The sequence below is a fragment of the Equus quagga genome, chromosome 15 (genome assembly GCF_021613505.1).
Source record: "Equus quagga isolate Etosha38 chromosome 15, UCLA_HA_Equagga_1.0, whole genome shotgun sequence".
NCBI classification, from domain to species: Eukaryota; Metazoa; Chordata; class Mammalia; order Perissodactyla; family Equidae; genus Equus; species Equus quagga.
The window spans coordinates 46,703,852-46,725,944 of record NC_060281.1 but is presented as its reverse complement, the minus strand read 5'-3'; the positions used below and the strand labels follow the sequence as shown (position 1 = coordinate 46,725,944).

At 39.8% G+C, this 22,093-nt stretch overlaps 1 protein-coding gene across 2 annotated transcripts; it reads right to left on the bottom strand.

The window, feature by feature from the left end:
• Positions 1-2,164: 2,164 nt before the first annotated feature.
• On the bottom strand, positions 2,165-22,057 carry TPMT (thiopurine S-methyltransferase). Of its 2 annotated transcripts, XM_046640843.1 has the most exons (10): positions 21,954-22,030; positions 21,148-21,217; positions 17,000-17,183; positions 15,732-15,824; positions 11,305-11,437; positions 8,340-8,392; positions 7,613-7,687; positions 4,144-4,229; positions 2,736-2,780; positions 2,165-2,308 (listed from the first exon to the last, which is right to left on the bottom strand). In XM_046640843.1, exons 3-10 carry the CDS (start codon positions 17,137-17,139, stop codon positions 2,196-2,198), a joined length of 738 nt encoding a protein of 245 aa, XP_046496799.1. In that variant the 5' UTR covers positions 17,140-17,183; positions 21,148-21,217; positions 21,954-22,030; the 3' UTR covers positions 2,165-2,195. The 2 variants fall into 2 exon arrangements, with proteins under 2 accessions (XP_046496799.1, XP_046496800.1); XM_046640844.1 differs by lacking the exon at positions 21,148-21,217 and having other exon boundaries at positions 21,954-22,057.
• Between the last annotated feature and the right edge of the window lie 36 nt (positions 22,058-22,093).

The window sequence follows — 22,093 nt, the reverse complement described above, 5'->3', positions numbered from 1 at the left end:
GAGGCTCAGGTAATCTATTATTTGTATTACAAGGTTAAATAAAAGGCATTTTTGGAAAATTCTGAAAATAATTCAATTGCTCTAAAAATAATGTATATGTAGTATATCCTCCATCTTGAGACTTTTTGAAAGGTATTTCCCCAATGAGGATATGCAATATGTAAAAGATCAACTACATAAGGATATCTCATTTAATTCTTTAGGCACAAGTTACAGAAACTAACTCCAGCCAGAGAAAGAGATAAGAGGTCTATCTCACAGGCACACAGGGTGCTCTCTCCAGGGCAGCTGGGCTTCACAAAGGATGAAAACGGAAACCCCGAACACCTGGGGCTCTCTCCAGCTTTCATCTCTGCTGCTCTTTCTGCAGATCAGCATTCTCTATTTCTCAGATCTGCATAGTGGAGTGTGGCTACCCCACAGTTCCTGGGTTCACTTGCTACAGTTTCACCCACTCTAAGTGGCTAACTTGTTTTTCCCGCCCCCATTCTAACTGTGAAGAGAATTGCATTGGTCCAGCTCAGGTCAGTTGTCCATTCAAATGGCTACAGAGGTGTAAGCCCACACTATGGACCAGGGGTAGGTCTCAGAGATGCAGGAACTGTTGTGAGCAGGGAGGGGCTCCAAATTAATAGCCTTACAAGTATACTAGAATAAGACCAGTGCCAGAGAGCGTGTAGGGCGGCAGCTCCTAAATGGGGGCGGACGAGGTGGGAAGGTCAACAACTCTGAACCCTATGGAAGTTTTCACAGTATTCTGCTTATGACATATCTCTGGGGAGGTAGCTTTCATCGATATTAAAGGGGTCTACGAACTTCTCCATCAACGCCCTTTAATCCAGCACACACACACAATTAAGTAACTTATTTTTTAAAATACACACCATCCTATTAACATGAACTAATCACTTAGGTATTAGGTAGTGCAGTTAGAGAGGGAAGTCTCATTTAACAAAATGTAATTGTTAAAGGAAAACTGAGTTGTTGTTTTTTTGAGGAAGATTAGTCCTGAGGAAGTCTGGCCCTGAGCTAAGATCTGTGTCCATCTTCCTCTACTTTATATGTGGGACGCCTGCCACAGCATGGCTTGACAAGTGGTGCGTAGGTCGACACCCGGGATCCGAACTGGTGAACCCCAGGCCGCTGAAGCAGAACATGTGAACTTAACCATTGCACCACCAGGCTGGCCCCAAAACTGAGAAGTTTTGAATCTAAACTTTCATAATGAACAGTCATGAATCCAGCTCTAAGTACATTGCATTGCATAAAACTTTACCATTCAAACAAGATTAAATCAATAGAAACAAAAAACTGCCAAATCAGAAAAAAACCTTTTTTTAAATTTATTTTTACAGTTTGAGAAAAATATTTTGTTCCATATAGGATAGTTTATTTGATTAATTTTTAAATTGGTTTCTTGATTCTGTTACAAATAAAATTATAGAAGGAGAAAAAATGTTAAAAGGAGTGCTAGGATTAAGTATAACACGAGGGTTTATAGTAAAAACTAGTATTTTATATAATTTCTTGGACCACTATCTTTTACCTTGAAAGAAAATGAAAAAGTGTTACAGTTCTCCAATGATTCTAAATTTCCTAAAGAATGGCACTTTTCCTATGTCTATTACATTTCTTTTTTTTTTTTTAAAGATTTGCACTTGTGCTAACATCTGTTGCCAATCTTTTTTTTCTCTTCTTTTTCTTCTTCTTCTCCCCAAAGCCCCCGAGTACATAGTTGTATATTCTAGTTGTGGCTCTGCTCTGTGGGACGCCACCTCAGCGTGGCTTGATGAGCCATGCTAGGTCTGCGCCCAGGATCCGAACCTGCGAAACCCTGGGCTGCTGAAGTGGAGTGCACAAACTTAACCACTCGGCCATGGGGCCGGCCCCTCTATTGCATTTCTTTAAGTTATATACCTTGCGTTTCTCCTTTATTTTTAATTATACAAGTAGTGCATTCTGATTGTAAAAAATGATTGCAATCTCTGAGTAGAAGACATAGGTATTTAACATTTTAGTATATTTAACATTTAACATTTTAGTATGTGTTTTTTTCTAAAGATTTTTGAGCAAGATCTGTGATGTGATTTGTGAACAATTCTTTTCAAAAGTCATCCATTATATTTTCATGCCTTAGCATAATTTTCCATTGTTCAAAAACACATTGATATTACTTGCTTTTATTTAGGTCTCATTTACTTTTCTGTAAATAGATATAACGTTTCAACCAAGTAGTCAATTCCCCAACTTTTATGGCGTTCTTCCAAAGCATCAACTTTCTCTAGACAACGAATATTGCACACTGAATCTGAAACAAGAAGAAAGGGTAATAAGTTAAAATGTTATAAAGAATGCAAGCAGGAGTTCTAAAAACACATCAAATGATTTTAAAATAGTGTGTACTGAAGACTTTTCTTTTCTTCTTAATGAAAATATGGAAATGCTGAGGGCAAATTACCCGAACTCTGAATTGTCACTATCACTCATAACTCCTAAGAACTAAAATAAACACATCACCTCTCTAGAAGAATTTAAATGTCTTTAACATAAGCATAACACTAAGTTAAAAAGGCACATTACAGAGGTTGGTCCCTTTTCTAGGATAAAATCATCTTCAATAAAATGGTTTCTGACTTTTCAATTTTATATACTTCTAGATACTAATAGTTTGCTAACAACTCAAAACAGTTAACTGTTGACTTTATTTAAAAAGTTACAGCACGTCCATAACTTACCAAATAGTCTTTTAACTTCAGCATCCGAAACAAAAAATGGCGGGCCTAGGTAAAAGAGAAACAGAGTGAAGAATAATTTCTATAGATCTAATTCTAAAGAGCAATAAATTCTCTGCCCATTTCTCGGCTTATTTCCAATGACCTAGGTATACTTATTCCAACACAATTTAATTAGCTAAATGGGTGAGGATATACAGCTTCTTCTGCTTCTTCTGCACATCTCATACCAAAGTCTGGTTTATGCGGGGACTGGCAATGTGAGGTGCCCATCTCCAGCTTAGATGAGATGGCTGAGCCAGCCGTTGGATTTGGGAACACTGAAATCAGAATGGAGTTCATTAATAAATTCCCTTGGGGTTTCCTTCAACTTCTAGGGTATTGATTTTCTAGGACTCCTGCGCTCACCCATATTCTATACACTCTTCCCACTTTGCTGTGGGCCATTTACTTTAAAGGAAACTTAGCTTCTGCCCTTTCTAGAGCAGTCTTCTAAGCCTCCACTACCAGACAGAGCCTGCTGTGTTTTCTTCCCACAGGCTCTCCCTTAAGCTTCCTTGTTCAGGAATGGAATTTAAATCAGATTATCAAAGCGGATGTCTATCTTCATTAATTTCTATTTCCATTTGATTGTCCCAGACTTAATTACAGACCCTAAGTCTCATCTTTTAATGAGTTTTAAAATCCAATTTATTCAAACAGGAAAAAAATACTAACATATGTAAATATTTATAAAAAACAGCACTTTTAGAAAGCTCAATTAAAAATCAAAAAGGGATTTTTACAAATTAAAAGTCTACGCATTTGCTTTTCACTTCTTCCCGAAAATTAATGTTCAGCCAGGACAAAGGTTAAACTTTAATGTTCAAACGCATCAAAATGAGTCCAGAAGAAAACATCACTTTTTATAAAAGAATGCAATCAACTATAAAATTTCAGAAATTAAAAAACAGCAACAAATAATTTAGAGATTTTCCTGCACACCCTCTATCCCCCAGGTTCACTTCTCACCCTATCATCCTATGAGGGTATATTTGTGTGAATTCATAGGCATCTGCCCAACACATCCCCAACACCATGGATGACAAATATGCTATATCCAGTGCAGGATAACCAAATCTTTCTTCCTCCTAAGCCAGGGCTCATGAGATTCCTTGTTTATATAGGGCCCCCTCTCTTTTACAGTTTGAGCTGTGAAGGGTAAACAAAATAGGAATGGAATACAAGAAAAACATGCTATCAAGTGGGAAGAGAAAAAAATGTTGGTAGTTTCCATTATCCAAAAGTAGACTTATCTTCATGTTTATAGGCAGTATACTTGGTATGAGATAAATTAGGAGAAAATAATGCTATCCATGTCATAGCATTAAATCAGGAAATGAAGCAACTAGAAAATGAAAAAGGACTTTACCTGCATGTTTAGTTGGGTCATAAGAAAGAACAGCCAAAAGGTAGTGAAACCCTTTTCTAGTCAGGGACAGCATTATATCCACATAGCTGAAAAGAGCACAGAAAGTTTGTGTTACATTTTTTGACAAAGGCGAGGCTGGCAGGGGGCAAGAGGCAGGGAGGGAAACCAGCATTTACTTTCATCTATATTACTGAGTTTAATCCTCCCAACAACCCCATAAAGCTGATTCTCATTCTAAAAGCCAAAAATGGGTTCAGCAAACTATGTCACCTGTCTAAGCTGGGAAATAGTAAAGACGGGAACCAAAACGAGGCCTGCTTCCAGAGGCCATCAGACCAGAAGACATCACACAAAGACGAGCAGAGGCTCTTGCAGCCTGACGTGGTACTCAGAGGCCTACTGACTTTGAAGACATCCTTTCTGAAGGACTGCCATGCTTCCACATGCTCTGGGGCAGTAGTTCCTAGACTAGCTGGGTATCAAAATCACCTAAGCACCTGACGAAAGGAAAGATGCTTGAGCTCCATCCCCAGGCAGACTCAGTTGGTCTGCTGTGGGGCTGCAATGCTGCAGTTGAACAAATATCCTGGGTGAGTGGGTCCCCTCCAGGGGCATGTGGAAGAGGTACAAAACATGATCTCTTTCCTCCACTTAGTTGGAGAGAGAAAAAACGAACAAATAGGCAAAAATTCAAGGTATCAGCATCCTTGACATAAACTCCCCGAACAGAGCTGGCCTTGATGAGTCGCTCTTCCTTGCAAGCAAAGGAACCAGACCAAAGCAACCTTTTGAGCAGGAACCTTTACTTCTTAACTTCCTGACTCTTGTTCTTAAGAAGGAAGAAGGAACTTGGTGTCTGGGTGAAGGTGATCAGTCGGACTAGTTTAGCAGAGTTTCCCAGGACTGACAGACTTCATTCCTCTTGGCATATGGACTTTGTCTCTCAACCAGTTTCAAAAAATTCAGAAAAATGAGGGCAGTGTGCCCCACCAACTTACATTAGACAAGAGACCCGAGAGTCATAGCAGAAAACGCACCAGTACTTGCCCATGGGCAATGCAAGCAGAAAGACACTCAATACTAACGATAGGACTGAGATACAGTACCAACAAACTAAGTACCAGTACTAAGATATTGGCTCTAAATAAGTAGTTATTTTGGTAACAAAGGCCAACATGTTCTCAGGTGTGGTTGGGGCTGTGACCCCACAGATACACATGGCTGGGAGGGAAGGAAAGAAAGTGGGAAAACTAGGGAGGACATAGGGTCTGTGGCCATGATAGAAGTGGATTCCCTAAACAAGAATTCCAGAGGGCCGGACCAGTGGCCAAGAGATTGAGTTCACACGCTCTGCTTCGGCGGTCCAGGGTTTCACAGGTTCGGATCTTGGGCGCGGACATGGCACCGCTCATCAGGCCATGCTGGGGCATAGCACAACCAGAGGCACTCACAACTAGAATATACAACTATGTACTGGGGGGCTTTGAGGAGAAGAAGATGGAAAAAAAAAAGGAAGATTCACAATAGATGTTAGCTCAGGTGCCAATCTTTTAAAAAAAGAAAAAAGAGTTCCAGGAGGGGCCTCACTAGTCTTTGCTAACCATGAATTAAACAGCTCCAAGGCCACCTAGATGGCCTCTATATCTAGGACACAGGAGTTGGTGGTGGCTGGCAGGAAACAGTGTATTTCCCTTGCTCTGATTCCAGCTTGCTTCATTCATTCAACAAATTTTTATTAAGCTCCTACTATATGCTAAATATATGCTATGCCAGCTGGTAGGGAAATAACTGAACACAGTGTACGCTGTCTGCCCTCACAGTGAGCTTTGTGACTTCCAGTTTGGTCCCGATTGCCTTGTGGATTCTGACCATGCAAAGCAAACGCCCAGAGGGACTAACCTCCCTCTGGGCCTTTGAGCATCCTTAGGGAGTGGGAAACACCTCCAAAGTTAGACGTTTGGCAGAAGGAAGTTTAGCTGACAAACGTGGTGTTTTATGGACACAAAGAGGTCTCAGGTGATATTTCGAGTTGATAAAGGAAACTGATGTTACAATGGAAATGCAAAGCAGATGCTGGAAATGTGATGGGGATGTTTGGGAGAAAGAACAGAGCTGGAAATATAAAAATGATCAGGGCAAATCTCATGTATGATTTATTCAGTTATTTCCCCAACATCTGACAGAGTATTTAGAACAATGTAGGAACTTAATAGGCATTTGTGGAATAAGTGAATGAAAGTCCCGGGAGAACTGAAGCGACCATTAAAGGAGCAAGAATAAGAGAGAAAAGAAAAGGCTGAGGATGGTCCCTTAGGGAATGAGGACTTCCAGGCACATGAGGAAGGTGAGGGCTCCAGAAAAGAGATAAAGGAGGAGTGGTGACAGAAAGAGAAGGGAAAACAGGAACATGAATTATTACTGAAGGAAAACATGTATGAAGAAGACGTGGCATGGTCTCATTAAAAAAGATTAGGTTTGGCAATAAGCCTTACTCATGAAACAGTTAATTTTTTAAAATAAAAATTTTGTTTCACTGATTCCAACCTTTTGTCCCATGTGTTAAAGAATCTGCCTCCCTACAACTAAATAATTCAATATTTATGTGCTATATCCAAGTAAGAAGGTGAATGATATTTGAATTGGAAAGTACATAGGTGTAGTCACCTTTTACTCAGTATGCTTTCACATATTTTAATTTTATTTTCTAATAAGGCTGGGTACAAGCATAAGCTTGGTCACAAAAAATGTCAATAACGACAGCCTTAATATTATAGCAGCTACTATTTAAACATTTATTTAGAGTTGACAAGGCACTTTCCACACGTCATTTCTTTTAATTCCCACAAAAACCCTTTGAAGTAGCCTAAGGTGGGGATCATGAGCGTGGACTTTGAAGCCAAACTCCCTGGGTTTGAATCTCAATTCTCTCATGTACTTGCTGCCTAACTTTGGATAAGTAAATTAATTTCTTTGGCCTTAGTTGCCTCATCTGTAATAACGGGAATAATGATAGCCTATGTATCACAGGGTTGTTCTGTGGATTAAATGTCTTGGTCTACGTAAAGTATTTCAAACAATGCCTGGCACATGGCAGCTGCCCCACAAGTGTTGTTACTGTAGTACCTGATAAGATCAGTGCAGGTGGTGATGGTGGTATTAATAAACATACTACAATTTTGCAGAAGAGTAAACTGAGACGTAGAGAAGTTGGGTACCTCCATCAAGGCAACAGAGCTCAGAAGTGACGGAGCCACAAGCCTTGTACTCAGGTCCCTAACGCCAAATCCTATTATTTTTAGACAAAGATGGTATTAGATTTAGGTCTTTTAATCCCAAGTACAATAAGCTTTTTTCAAACTAGTAAAAGTCTAGCTAATTATCCGGAACTCAGAAAAAGTACAGCATACTATATTGAGAAGGCTACAAAAAAAAAAAACCCCAGCATAATTAAAGAAACCAAATTACTAACCGTTTGCGATCACCTGGATTCACAGCGACTAATGCTCCTCTATCCCAAATCCTGTCAAATTTGCCAATATTTGTTCTACCAAAAAGAAAAAGAAAAAAGAAAACACTTTATGTAAGAAAAATAAAATCTTTATCAAGACAAACAGTGTTGCCCGTGGCATATGCTGGTACTTCAGCAGCTGTCAGGAATTGAGATCTCACGTCCATTCTTCCTCAGAGTCCATAGAGATGTGTCGATGCGGGTATGAGGAGCTGTCCATTCCTCCTAGTTTTAGAGCTGGTGGCAGCAGCCTCCCCCTTCTGCTCTGACTTGGGAGCACAAAAGGGGAACAAAGGACAGTTTGTGACAACTCTGCCCCCAGCCTTTGGAAAAGGTACTGGAGACTTTCCAGAGATGAGATCTCGCCTCCCTCCGCACCTTGAAATTCACTTCTGTTACAGAGCCAGGCGTGAAGGGGAAGACGCCCTCTTGCTCTCCCTTCCTTTTGCCTACCTGCCTAGGGTCCTAGTAATGTTTTCCACAGTTTGGAAGCTATCCAAGGACAAAGATAGCAAGTGTACAGACACGTAGGCTGTAGTAAAAATAACTGTAGAATAGAGACTCAGATCAGTGCTCCATGGCCACTACCGTAAGTAGACAGGAGTGATGAAGAGACCCTCTCCCCACCCCAGCACTGCCTAGCAAGCACTGGAGTTTTTCAAAGTGCAGAGGTAGTATTCAGTCCTACCTGGGAAGATCAAAAATGTTGCAACAGTACAACGAAATGTTCCCTGAAGAACTCTGTAATGAAAAATTCAAGAAAAAAAATTCTATTGAATTAGGAGACACTTGAATGGTCAAGGAAAGAGGGACAAAGCGAAGGTAGTGGAGAGAGAATGTGTAATTAAACATCAAGAACATAATTTTACTTCAGATAATAAAATTTTACTGAAAATAATTTTTTTAACAACATCTTTTTTTCTTTTTTTAACCTGTATGGTGAATGATATTTGAATTGGAAAGTACATAGGTGTAGTCACATTTTACTCAGTATGCTTTCTCATATTTTAATTTTATAGGGTTCTTCTGGATTAACTCAAAGAGGAAAATTATAGAGAGGTTAATCCTGAAGATCAGTTAGCTATTATTCATTTCAGAGCTTGTTAAATTTTAGCAGTGTTTACCTTAGCAGAGTCCTGAGATTCTGACTCTGCTAAAGGTAAGTACACAGGTCAATCACCAGGCAGGCTGAGATAGAAAAGTCCAATATTTGAAAAGTTATTAATGAAAAGTACACATGCTGACTCTCCCTTTTCTCCCTTTCATTCCTCGGCTAATGGGCATTTATTTCTGGAGCACCTCGTGGACAGGACTATCCCAGCTTCCAGATAGTGGGTGTGAACTTGACACAGTCTCTAACCACATGAGGACAGCCTGGTGGAGGAGACATGCATGAGTACAGAGAAACATTACAATACAGAATGGCCTGTCCCGTTCTGGTTATGTGCCCGAGAACCATGGGAACACAGAGGACCAAGCACAGCATGGCCTGGGAGCACTGGGAGAGGCCAAGCAAGAGGCGGCCTCTAAAAGGGTGTCTAGATGCATCTGCTAACATCACAGGGGGCTGGGCTGGGGTGCATTCCAGGGGGAGTAATGTGGCATAGACTCTGTGATGTAGGGACGACGGTGAAGGGCGAGGTAGCCAAGGTCTGTCAGGACATGAAACTGTTGGATTTTATTCTGAAACGAGACGCCGTCAGAGGTTTACAAATGGTGGAGGGAGGGTCTTTGAAGACCACTCTGGAAGCCCTGTTAAGAGTCAGCTCAGAGAGGGGTGGGCCTGGAAGCGGAGAGAACAGCCAGTGAATCTTCACTTTGGCTGCAGATTGGAATCACCAGGGAGATCAATAGCACTGAGGCCGGGGCTCACCCCTGGAGATTCTGATTTAATTAGCCTTAGCATTGGGAATTTTAAAAGATCCACAGATGATTTCAAACGTGCCACCAGGGCTGAGAACCATGGCTCTGAGAGGAGTCTGGAAGCAGGACTAGCCTCTGAGGACGCAGTAAACTCCTGGGCTTCTCAGACGATGAACAGGGTGGGAGGAGGGAGGAAGCTGTAAAATCAAGTACCAGCAAGCCTCCTACTGACCTGAACAATTAATTTCAATATTTAGAAAAGAGAGTAGTTTGTGAGGGACTGAATGTACAAACACAAAATGGCCAGACCATCCATGTCTCGGAGCCATAAACCCTTCAGCAACCAGCCTGGGAAACCAAACCAAACCACAGCCTCTGCAGTGATCATGTGGTCAATAACCGCCAGCCTCCCAAATTTTTACCACCCTTGCTCCCTTCCTACTCAAGACCAACCAGAGAAAGCCAAATTCGATTCCCAAACCCATCACGTAGGATGCCCCCCTCCAGATAGCCCGCCCCCAGCTTCCCCATGCCAACAGCCTCTGATCGGGGCATGCCTGAAGCCTTAGCATTTTTTTCACAATAAATTTAGCTTTCCCTCTCCCAGGCCTGCTTTTGAGCCTCTGCCAAACGCAAGTGGCTGACTCCCTCTGAATAAATAGCCTCCTCGTGTTCTCATTTGGGTGGTCATTATTTCCACATTATTACCCAAGTTGGTGAAGCAGTTCCACTGGATGGTTCTGATCATAGGATGAAGACAACTCCCAGACCTATCATTTCCAGCCCAAATGCTGCCCTGTGCTTCAGAGTACAGAAAACCATTTACCAGCTATATCTTTGCCATTCCACAGGTCTGTTTATCTCATCATCTCCGAAACAAAACTCTTTTTTCTCTGCTTTTCAACTTGCTTCTCCTTTATTCTCTACCATCCAACCAGTCATCTGAGTGGAATTGTGAACTCATTGTTCCCCGATCCCCACTCACTTAATCACTAAATCCTCCCAGTTTGACATCTTCAACATTGCTTTAATCTACCCGTTTCTCTAAATGTCCCTATCATCTCCTCAAGCAGGCCTCAAGATCTCTTTCCTGGACCACTGCTCGCAGCCTCCTATTTGGTCTCTCTGCCAGGAGGCTGCTTTCCTTCAAATGTACTTCCATTGAGGACACAAGGGTGGTTTGTCTCCAAAGAAAATCTGGCCATGTCATGTTCCCACTTAAAACCTTACTGTGCAGGATGAAGTAGCAGCTTCACAGGGCATCTGAGACCACGAACCTGAGCCCCTGTCTGTCCCATGCTTCAGGAAGCACCCCCAGGCTGAGTTAAGTAACTCTCCTCTCTGTTCCCTTCATATCCTATGTCATTACACTTAGTTCCATGTATGACAAACAGCTTTCTCGGTGTTTCCCTTCTCTCCTAAGCTAAGAGATGCTTTAGGGCAGGGACTGTGTTTTTATCTCTTCAATGTCTTATGCAGGGTGTGGCCCAAGACAGGTTCTCAGAAATTCCTGTTCATAAACAAAAAAATCAACCAAACCCAAACCTAAAACATGAATACAGATGGGCTTTCAGACCTCAGTGCTTATGTATACATTTGTCCATATCTAGCTATCAGCATCTTTCATCTACCTTTTTAACCCCTGGTTCTTATACTATATAATGTCTAGGTGAATCTGTGTGATAAAGGGGGTCATCTGACACTCGTATAGTATTCCTGCTTACTCACGCTGAGAAAAACCTGTTTTTGTGGGCATATGGAAATAATTCCTTACCAAAAACAAAACAAACCTTGAATACTTTGGCTCCAGGAATTTCTATGATTGGTTCTTCTGAATAAGAAAGATTCTGCTCTGTGAAAAATTCCCGTATCCCAAGTTCACTGATTTCCACGCCAACCACACTGTGTCCTCGGTCTGCAAACCTGCATAAAATCATATATTGACACTTAATTTTTATTTCAAATACAGTACGAAATAAAAGGCTATACCCCAATAAGCATACATTTTCCTTAATTTTAAGGGAGTTATATGAATTCAGGTTCACAGGGTTTCATAGAAAGGGTTTCATATGTAGATCCATAGAAAATGGATCTATATATTCTCAAACCTTATGTTATATGGGATTCTGAAAAACTGATTTCCATGACCTTAGGAAAAATTTTTAAAAATTGCGGAATTAAACCTTAAAATGTTGATTTACTACAAATAGATTTGATTAGAAGCATTTCTAATTGAAAAGCTTCGTACAGATTAGAAATGTTTTTCAATTTCTCTAAATCAGCTCTGTCCATTAAAACTTTATGGGATATGGAAAACAAATGGGACTTCATCAGACTAAAGAGCTTCTTCAAGGCAAATGAAAACAGGATTGAAACTAAAAAACAACCCACTAACTTGGAAAAAATATTTGCAAGTCATATATCTGACAAAGGCTTAATATCCATAATATATAAAGAACTCTCACAACTCAACAACAAAAAAATCAAACAACCCAATCAAAAAATGGGCTGGAGACATGAACAGACATTTCTCCAAAGAAGATATATGGATGGCCAATAGGCACATGAAAAGATGCTCATCATTGCTGATCATCAGGGAAATGCAAATCAAAACTGCACTAAGATATCACCTTACACCCATTAGAATGACAAAAATATCTAAAACTAATAGTAACAAATGTTGGAGAGGTTGTGGAGAAAAAGGAACCCTCATACACTGCTGGTGGGAATGCAAACTGGTGCAGCCACTATGGAAAACAGTATGGAGATTCCTCAAAAAATTAAAAATAGAACTACCATACGATCCAGCCATCCCACTACTGGGTATCTATCCAAAGAGCTTGAAGTCAGCAATCCCAAAAGTCCTATGTACCCCAATGTTCATTGCAGCATTATTTACAATAGGCAAGACATGGAAGCAACCTAAGTGCCCAGCAACAGACGAATGGATAAAGAAGATGTGGTACATATATACAATGGAATACTACTCAGCTGCAAAACAGAACAAAATCATTCCATTTGCAATGACATGGATGGACCTTGAGAGAATTACATTAAGTGAAATAAGCCAGCTAGAGAAGGATAATCTGCGTATGACTCCACTCATATGAGGAATTTAAAAATGTGGACTAAGAGAACAGTTTAGTGGATACCAGGGGAAAGGTGGGGTGGGGGTGGGCACGCAGGGTGAAGTGGTGCACCTACAACACGAACGACAAACATTAATGTACAACTGAAATTTCACAAGATTGTAACCTATCATTAACTTAATTAAAAAAAAAACAAAAAAAAAACTTTATGGGATATGGAAGTGTGTGTGTCCGTGCTGTCCAATCCAGCAGACACTAACCACACTGGCTGCTGAGTACTGGAGATGTGGCTAGTGTGATTTAGTTTACATTTAAATAGCCACGTGTGGCTAGCAGCTACTACATTGGAGTGCACAGCTCTAGAACATTAGCATCTATTTCTATAATAACCTTATAATTTCCATTTATTTACCATAAATGCTAGGCAGAAATTTATTTTATTACCATGTGCAAATAACCAGTGTTTTTCTGGCAAGCTTTATAGTTACAGAATTCACAGTCTTGGGATCTTGGACTCCAGAGAAAACAATACTAATGGCACAAATACCTAGGCACAGTATCAGTAGTGATTTTATGTCAAATGAAATAAACACAGTCAGTTCTGCTATAATGCAACATATGCCTCCCTAAAAATCACCACACTATGCAAAATCATGCAATGAAAAACCACAAGGTTCATGGGGAAAATGGAGGATGTGGCACAATGTTAAAAAACTTCATCAGTGTCACCTTCAAAGGAAAAAGAGGGGCCTGCCCGGTGGCCCAGCGGTTAAGTGCGCACATTCCGCTTCGGGGGCCTGAGTTCACGGATTCGGATCCTGGGTGTGGACATGGCACCGCTTGGCAAGCCATGCTGTGGTGGGTGTCCCATATATAAAGTAGAGGAAGATGGGCACGGATGTTAGCTCAGGGCCAGTCTTCCTCAGCAAAAAGAGGAGGATTGGTAGCAGATGTTAGCTCAGGGCTAATCTTCCTCAAAAAAAAGGAAAAAGACAGAAACCTAATGGCAGCACTGTTTTACACATGTTAAATGGTTACGAAATAATATAAATGCTATGATGTGGCACTTTATCTCGAGAAAGACCTGAAGTTTACTGGTAGCAGTGGGCATTGGAAGGGTTGTAGCTTTCAAGTTACTGTGAAGTGATGGCAGGAGGATTACTGAAAATCAAATGGAAACTTCTCAGACCAGCTGTGGATGGGAGTGGCTGACAGCTGATAGGGTGAACTGAGGTATCAGAGAGATGTCTGAGGTGTGCACATGGGTGCGTTTTGTCTATTCTCACATGGCTTAGTTCAGCTGGGCATAGCTTTCTGGTTTCACCTCATGTTTCTCGCAGACGAAATCACACAGAAGCAAATGTGAAATTCACGTCATGCTCAAATTGTTCCCTCATATATCAATGGAGTTAGAAATGAAATTTGCACTTTCAAAACAAGAAGGACAGCAGAACTGACTGTACCTATTTCCCACACAAGACTACACACTTTCAATGTGGGCACAGCATGAGCTATTTATAATTCGAAAATAAACATACTAATAACTTGCCTTTCATATTTCCTAGGAAATTTGTAAGTTAACACACAGGGAATATATTTTTGTATTCTTCATATTTTTTTGAAATTACAAAATATAAACAAAAACATCATCCCAACAAGCTTCGTGGATTTTCCTTTCCATTCAACATATGGAAAAATGAAGCATAGCCTACTACAGACTGGCGTAGGCTGGATTATAGTGGAATATATTGCCCTTAAAAAAAAAATCTACGAAAATGTCTTAAACATTTTATTTTAATGCTTTTGGGCCTCAGCTCATAGTTTATCTATTCACATCTGCTATCTGTATAGACCTCAATACACAAATTAGTTACATAAGTGAAAAACCCTCTAATATAATAACTTACATGCAATTACCATGGCTTAGTTCTGGTATGTTTATTACAAATGACCTCAGACCCAAAATATTCAACAATCCCATTTAATTGGCTGTTTCATCATACCATTTCCTAATCTTGTCTCAAAACCTCTGCTACAGCTGAATTGTTAGCACTTATGACATGGCAATAAGACAATCCATTTATGTTTTTCTTGCACGTAGTTTCCAAAGTAACTCTTTCTTCTGGTTCAGTGAGTTGGTAAGGGTGTATATAAGTCTACCAATATAGTTTAAATGTTCTCAATTTCATGGCCACACTAGACTCTTACGCTATAGCAGCCATTTCACAAATTCTCTCACCTACAAGTTGAGACAGTGTGGGCTGGCTGCAAACATGCCCGCATTTCTACTCCAAATGCATACGTATTCCGTGGGTTGGCCACCTATATTTCTATAGGGAACAGAGCATTTTGAAGTTACTAAGTTTTCATTTACTAATCTTTTTCCATATATATTTTTCTTTTTCTTTTCCTGCTTAATGATCAAAGTTCTTAACATTCAAGCTTATAAATTAAGGGATGTCTTGGCATGTACGATAGTGTCTGTATACTATCATTACAAACAGACTTCTGTATAGAAAGGATTGCCAGGCTTGTGACTTTAGTGTAACTCGTAGGAATAGTAGCTTGTTAATTAAGATGAATTCTCTTCACAGAGAATTACTCACAAGAAATACTTTCTTCATCACTGGCTTTATAACAATGATTCATGAAAACAAAAACTCCTATGTGCTCATACTGGGCGAGGAGAGTTGAGCTGAACCGTGGTCTCGACACACTGTCTTGCTAAAAACTTGTAATTCATTTTGAATTTTTCTGTCCATCTCGACTTAAACTATCTAAAATTAACTTAGCTAAATTCCTAAACCACCTACAAAAACTAAACTGTGCACAAACATGTAGGAGATTTAAGAGGGAAGGGTGGTAGAATGGTCCCCCCACCACTATTGGTTCCAAACTAATTCTTTTATTAGAAACTAAATACAGAAATACTAGGTCACATCTGTTTCTGCTGTGTCTTACTATTTGATAATATTATCTCTACGAACCCATTAGTAATTGTCTACAAAAAGAAGGAATCCTTGTGCATTTCCTGAGAATGGAATTTTTTAACCTATATCCTGTTAAACATTTACTCAAGGTATTTATCATCAAAAAAAGAAAGTGTGTTAATGCTTATCTGCTCGTACCATTTCATCTCAACTGCTTTTCCACAAAGAGGAAAAAACACCTTCAGTCCACTCTCGCCTTTAAGAAAAGCATCCAAATGCTTCTTTAATAGCCTGGGGAGGAAAAAAATATTCTTTGTTTTAATTAGCCCAATGCACAGAGGAAAGGACTACACTTGTATGATGCTGCATACTTTTCATGCATTATCTCACTTAATTTTCCTAACATCTTTACAAAGTAGATAACATTAATTATTATAATCTCCAGTTTACATATGAAAAAACAGGAAGGTCAAGAAACTTACTCAGTCACATAACTAGTAAGTGGTCAATCTGACTTAAACCTGGAGCTTTTCTGATTAGTGATTAAAAATTATTTTTTTCTGTGGTTGATATGTTTTGAAAATTCTTTATTAATTTCCCAAATGTATATGTGTATGTATATGTGTGTGTGTGTGTGTGTGTGTGTGTGTGTGTGATGTGGGGGAGCCTCTGGATCCACTGAATTTTTAATCTTCCTTTTACAGTAAGGTCTCTGAATGTGTACTCAGCTCTCAGAAATAGCTCTGAAAAGTTTAATTCTTGTAGTTAATTCCCTCTGTAAAGATGTGGCTCTTCCAAGGCCATCTACACGACAGAGATAACACATACAATAGTTCTGGGATGATACCCGAACTACCACATGTTGTGCAAGTGTAATAAAAATAATGTCCTTTGGGAAGTCGAGGTGGCTGTCTGGAACAAGGAACGTCTGTCATGATCACTTTACTCAGCACTGGCCCATCAATTATTCTTGCTGCTTCGAAGCCTACTACTACTACGAATATGTTGGTCAACATCCTAGCTCACTTATTAATTTCTCTTAACTTCTCTTCTTCTACCATACAGATAACACTTTATTTGAATACATGCTATTGGAAAGCAAAGTCAGAACACCACCATTTTTCAGTATAAAGAGATATAAGCATTAATGTCACTTGAGCACCTGCCATATATATAAATATGCATGACTGATACATAGATGCTACACGGGTTTAAAAAAAGAACATATTTCATAAATCTAAGATGCCTTCGATTGCAAGTCACACCATTATTCTCCATGAGAAGAGATAACATTGCCAGTTAACTTATGACATGCCATAGATGCTTTCTGATTTCAGAGATGTTAAAATGCGAAAAACTAAAAATGTGCATCTTAAAATCAAATAATGTGTACCATATTATTATTTCTATTTCCAAAGTCAGTTTCTGATAGAGCATTTCTCTGGTATATACCAAACATTTCTTACTGATGTCCTTGTTCTTGATGAAATACAGTTTTGCCGGTCACCCATTTTTCTTGCCATTCTTCCAGAGTTAGTACTCGGTTTTTCTGTACCTCACTATCAGGGTACTCTTTAATATCAAGTACAGTTCTCGTCCCATCCATAGTTTCATAGACACCTTTGCCTCACAAGCAGATGTCTTCAATGCCTAAAGGGAAAATATTAGCAATGTTGTCATTTAAGGGCATTGCAATTCTATTGATGAATGAAATAAAAACCTATTATCATCAGCAGTATGGCTTTTTAAAAATATTTCAACATCCAAGGAAAAGCCATACAAAAAATTACTTTTCTTGAGTCTGATGGTAGAAGCATACCTCATATTACACATTAGGAAAGATGTTTAAATAAATTGAATTATATCTTAACATTAGAGTAAAAGGGTTTGATTTAAGTTAACAACAACAACAAAAAACAGAGAGGACAAGAAAATAAACAGCCATTCCACACTTCATAACTTTTTGTAAGCTTAAAAATTTTTCTAGCATTTCACTTTTTAATTTAAAAAATTTCTTTTAATGTTTATTTCTCATTTTTTATTAATGTTATAATGCACACAATTTAAAGAGTTCAACAGAGTTATGAAAATAGCAGTCTCCATTCTCAATAAGAGAGGCAACCATCTTAACTCTTTTAATTGAGTCTTGAAATCTATCTCCAAATAGCATGCTTATTTTGTTTCTTCTTGATTTTTCATTTCTAGGTAGCATCTACAGAAGATAAGCACTTAGCTCTCTTTCAACTTTCCAAAACACACACACACACACACACACACATCACCTTCTCATTTTTCCTATCCTTTCAATATAGACATAGCATATTTTTTACTAAATATTTGGAGTACACATTATTATGACTAGGTAACAAGTCTCAGCTAAGCCACATAGTATTCTATGCTTACTTTCCTTTTCTGTACAACTTTTTTACTCTGTAGTGAATAACTGTCTTGCTTTTTCATTTATAAAATTTCTATGTACTTGTTACTAATTCTCAGCTCTGCCAATTGTCCCAACCTCCTACCAATACACTCACCACCTCTTCAGTTATCAGATATTCTATCAACACCACCTTCTTGGAGAAGACTCTCCTGCAGCCTTCTGACCTGCATGCTTTCTACTCCTGGTGCACAGCTAGCATTCTAGGATCTCTCTTGATCATCATCCTGGATATTTCCTTATCTTTTGATGAATCACCAAGTTTCCTTCATCTGATTGGTTACCACCCTTCTACTGGTAAAGCACAATCTCCAGCAGCTTTCTGAGAGAGGGTGCACGGGAGAAAACATTTTTGCAACTTTGCATGTATAAAACATCTTCATACTATTCCCCATGCTTGATGCATAGTTTTGCTGGGTATAGAATTTTTGGTTAGAAACCATTTTCTCTCACAATTTTGAAGGAATCATTCCACTGTCTTCTAGCATCCAGAGTTATCACTTAAGTTCAAAGCCATTCTGATCATGATACTTTCCATATGGCCAATATTTTTTTCTCTCTCAAATATTTTCTTGGCCCTTAGTTTTTGCAATTTCATAATTCTATGCCTTATTTTGGGTCTATTTTCAAGTTCTTTTAATCTGGAAGCTCATATGCTTCAATCTGGAAAAAAATCTTGAATTATTCAGATGGCAATTTACATCCTTCTTTTTTTTGTTTCTTTTTCTGGGACCCCTTTTATTTGGTTGTAGACTCTTCTGACCTAGTATTGTAAATTTCTCATTTTTTTCCTATTTTCTATTTCTTCATCTTTTTGCCCTATTTTCTGAGACCATCTTAATTTTTATTTCACCTTATCTTTACCTTTCTATTTAGATTTTCTTTTCTGCTATCAAGTCTTTAATTTTCAAGCACTCTTTTTTGTTTCTGATGTTCTGTTTTTATATTATTTGTTATTATTTCATGGATAGAAGGGATACAATATTTTCTCTTATTTATCCGGATAGTCTGTTACTTATGAGTTGCTTTTTCTGCTGGTTTGTTTTATCTTTTGTTTTGTCTTCTATCTTTCACTCTAGTGGCTTTCCTCAAATGCATAGCAATACTTATTATCTGTTCATATTTAAGAGTAGGCACCAAAAAGCTGATTAGAGGTTTAAGTATGTGGATGGGGCTTATTGACTGTAAGCTTCCCTGTAGAATGATGGATTTCATTTGGAAACCTAGATGTCATTATCTTTATTTTCTGTGGACTGGTCAGACTTTCCAGACTTTCCAATCCCTGTTGCAAGGATCAAGCCCTTGGAGCCATGATTTTATACTCCCAAGAGAAAAGAAGGGTAGAAGTGGGAGAGAGGCTCCCAGCATTCATTTCACCTGTGTTCAATTAATCCCCATATTTTCAGTATGGTACCCCCATCCTCAACTATGTACTGTGTCTTCCCAGTCCAGAGATTCTTTGCTTTGCCCTCTCCAGGGAATAAACCCCCAGAAGTCTGCCCGTGTGGCAAGGGGCAGATACTTGGTCACAGGGAGTGAGAAAGGGATCTGGAGATTGAGTCTTTGCTGAATCAGAATTTCAAGCAATCCTCCTAGTTTCAGCCACACCCTTCCCCCTACCTCCAGGTATCTGGTGCTGCTAATTCCTGAGCATTTGGGGATTCTATAATGCAAACAGGGTCGCTCACTCGCTTTCCCCATTGCTAGTTTAGAATTTATCTTTCTTCAGTTGGAAAAATCCTTTACTGCTTGTCCAGCTGCTTTCCAGATTTCAAAATTTTATTGCTTTTATCTCCTCTCCTGTCCTCCCTATCCTACTGGTTTATGCCTTAAAAAATCCTGTTGTCATTTTGGTGGGGTTTCAGGAGGGAGCAAAAGAAGATGCATGGGTCCAATAGCCTATCTCCACTCCATAAGTTTGTATTTTCAAATAATTTTCTAATAACTTCTTTTTTTGCATGGGAAAATGCACACAAAGGGAAATGAAAAACAAAAGGACACGTAAACATAACTGCAAATCTATCTAAAGGTATGAGGAAAATACCTGTCCTTTCAATGTCAACTTTGCAATATTAAGGACAATTTGTTGTTGTTAGTGTCCTCACGTAGATTCTCACTCCTAGCGACCCTGTGTACATCAGAGTGGAACCCTGCCTGGTCTTTTTTGCACCATCCTCTCAACTTCCAGTGCTATATCAGACAATGCTCTGCCGATAGTCATAGTTTGCATGGCCAACTTTTTCAGAAGTGGGTGGCCAGGTCCTTCTTCCTAGTTGGTCTTAGTCTGGAAGCTCCACTGAAACTTGTCCACAGTGGGTGACCCTGCTGGTGTCTGAAATACTGGTGGCTTAGCTTTCAGCATCACAGCAACACGAAATCACTACAGTATGATAACCGACAGACCGGTGGGGTGGTTCTCTGACCGGAATGAACCTAGGCAGTGAGAGCTCTGAATCTTAATCTCTAGACCACCAACTATTGTGTATAACACAATAATTCTAATATTCCTTTTGAATCATTAGTGAAACTAATTTAGTTTGGATTATAGTAGCATGCTATTATTGGAGGGTCTAATTTAATGATTTTTCCATGAGAATAGAAAAACATCGCATAAAAGCAGGTATTTCAGGTAAAGTTCCCTTTATTAAAAAGTTTGGCTTCAGTGTGCCTGGGATTTAAGGAGAAGGTACCTCCCTTGGAATTGGGACCATAAATTCACTTCTCAGCAAACATTTGTTGATAAATGGCTTTTTCAAGGCCCTGACATCAGGAGGTGACTCAGTTTTCTGAGAAGTCAAGAGGAAGTATCTGATTTTATTGTATATACAAAAGCAAAAGAAAGTTGCACTTTTCCCATCTCCCTTTTCAGCCAGAAACTTTGGAACCTAAGCTTGAGCCTTCATAAAGCAGTTCTCTACTTAAAACAAAAGAGAAGCATAATTTTATCATAGAGCCATGGCAACCTGGAATTGTACAACTCTATCCCTTTCACACAAACTTGAAATACAACTTAACATCACGAATATAAATTAGTCCTTAGCTGTTCAATAGCTTCTCAACGGGTCCTTGTCTACGTCCTTTCCTGGAGAAATAAAAAGTTTCTCTCCACAACAAGATAAAAGTGCAAATTATAAGAATCAGGAAAGGCCAATTCCACAATCAATCCCACCCACGTACGGAAACAGCAGATGCGCCAGTGCCGTCACAGAAGTCCTCCTTGGACTCTCAAGTCTAGTTTCCTCCCTCACTTAAAAAAAAAAAAAAAAAAATGTTTCAGCTTTAGGTTTATTTTTAAATTTCGCTAAATTAAAGAATAACTTCCCTAAAGTGCACAAATTGTAAGAGCATGGCTCAGTGAGTTTTTACACATGCATACACCTGTGTAACCACCACGGAGCAAGACAATATTTACAGCACACCAGTCCGTGTCCCCGCCCCCCCCAACGCGCCCCCAGGGCATCACTCACTATTATGGCAATGATTTCTCTTTTCTTAAAAAATCACTGATACAGGGAGCTGGCCCCGTGGCCGAGTGGTTAAGTTCGCACGCTCCGCTGCAGGCGGCCCAGTGGTTCGTCGGTTCGAGTCCTGGGCGCGGACATGGGACCGATCATCGAGCCATGCTGAGGCGGCGTCCCACATGCCACAACTAGAAGGACCCACAACTAAGAATATACAACTATGTACTGGGGGGCTTTGGGGACAAAAAGGAAAAAATAAAATCTTTAAAAAAAAAATTAAAAAAATCACTGATACAAAAAATACTTCGGGGTCACTTTAAATCATGGACTCAGAAAGGTCACGGCCGGCCGGACTTTGTGATTTCCAGTTCCCGCTCTGCTCCCTGAACGCCATTTCAGGGCGCAGACGGCTGGGCCGTCCGCGCTTGTTAGGATGCCCATTCTGGAATCCTATCACAGGCTCACGCCTAGCCAATCGTCCCATTTCTCACCGGCACCCTCTCCGCGCCCTGTGGAGCCTACCTCTCGCGCGCCCGGCCGTCTGCAGCTGGCTCCGTCGCCCCGGCGGCGGCCACGGGCTAGGACGGCGCGTCCCGTCTCCGCCCCCGGCCCCGCCCCGCCCCCGCCCCGGCGGCCAGGCCCCGCCCCCTCCCCAGGCGCCC

Coding starts and splice junctions, on each gene's coding strand:
- TPMT (XM_046640844.1), bottom strand. CDS start 17,139: ATGGATGGGACGAGAACTGTACTTGATATTAAAGAGTACCCTGATAGT. Junction 4,230..7,612: donor AATCCAGGTGATCGCAAACG/GTTAGTAATTTG, acceptor TGCTCTTTTCAG/CTATGTGGATATAATGCTGT. Junction 2,309..2,735: donor TGAAGTTAAAAGACTATTTG/GTAAGTTATGGA, acceptor TTCTTGTTTCAG/ATTCAGTGTGCAATATTCGT.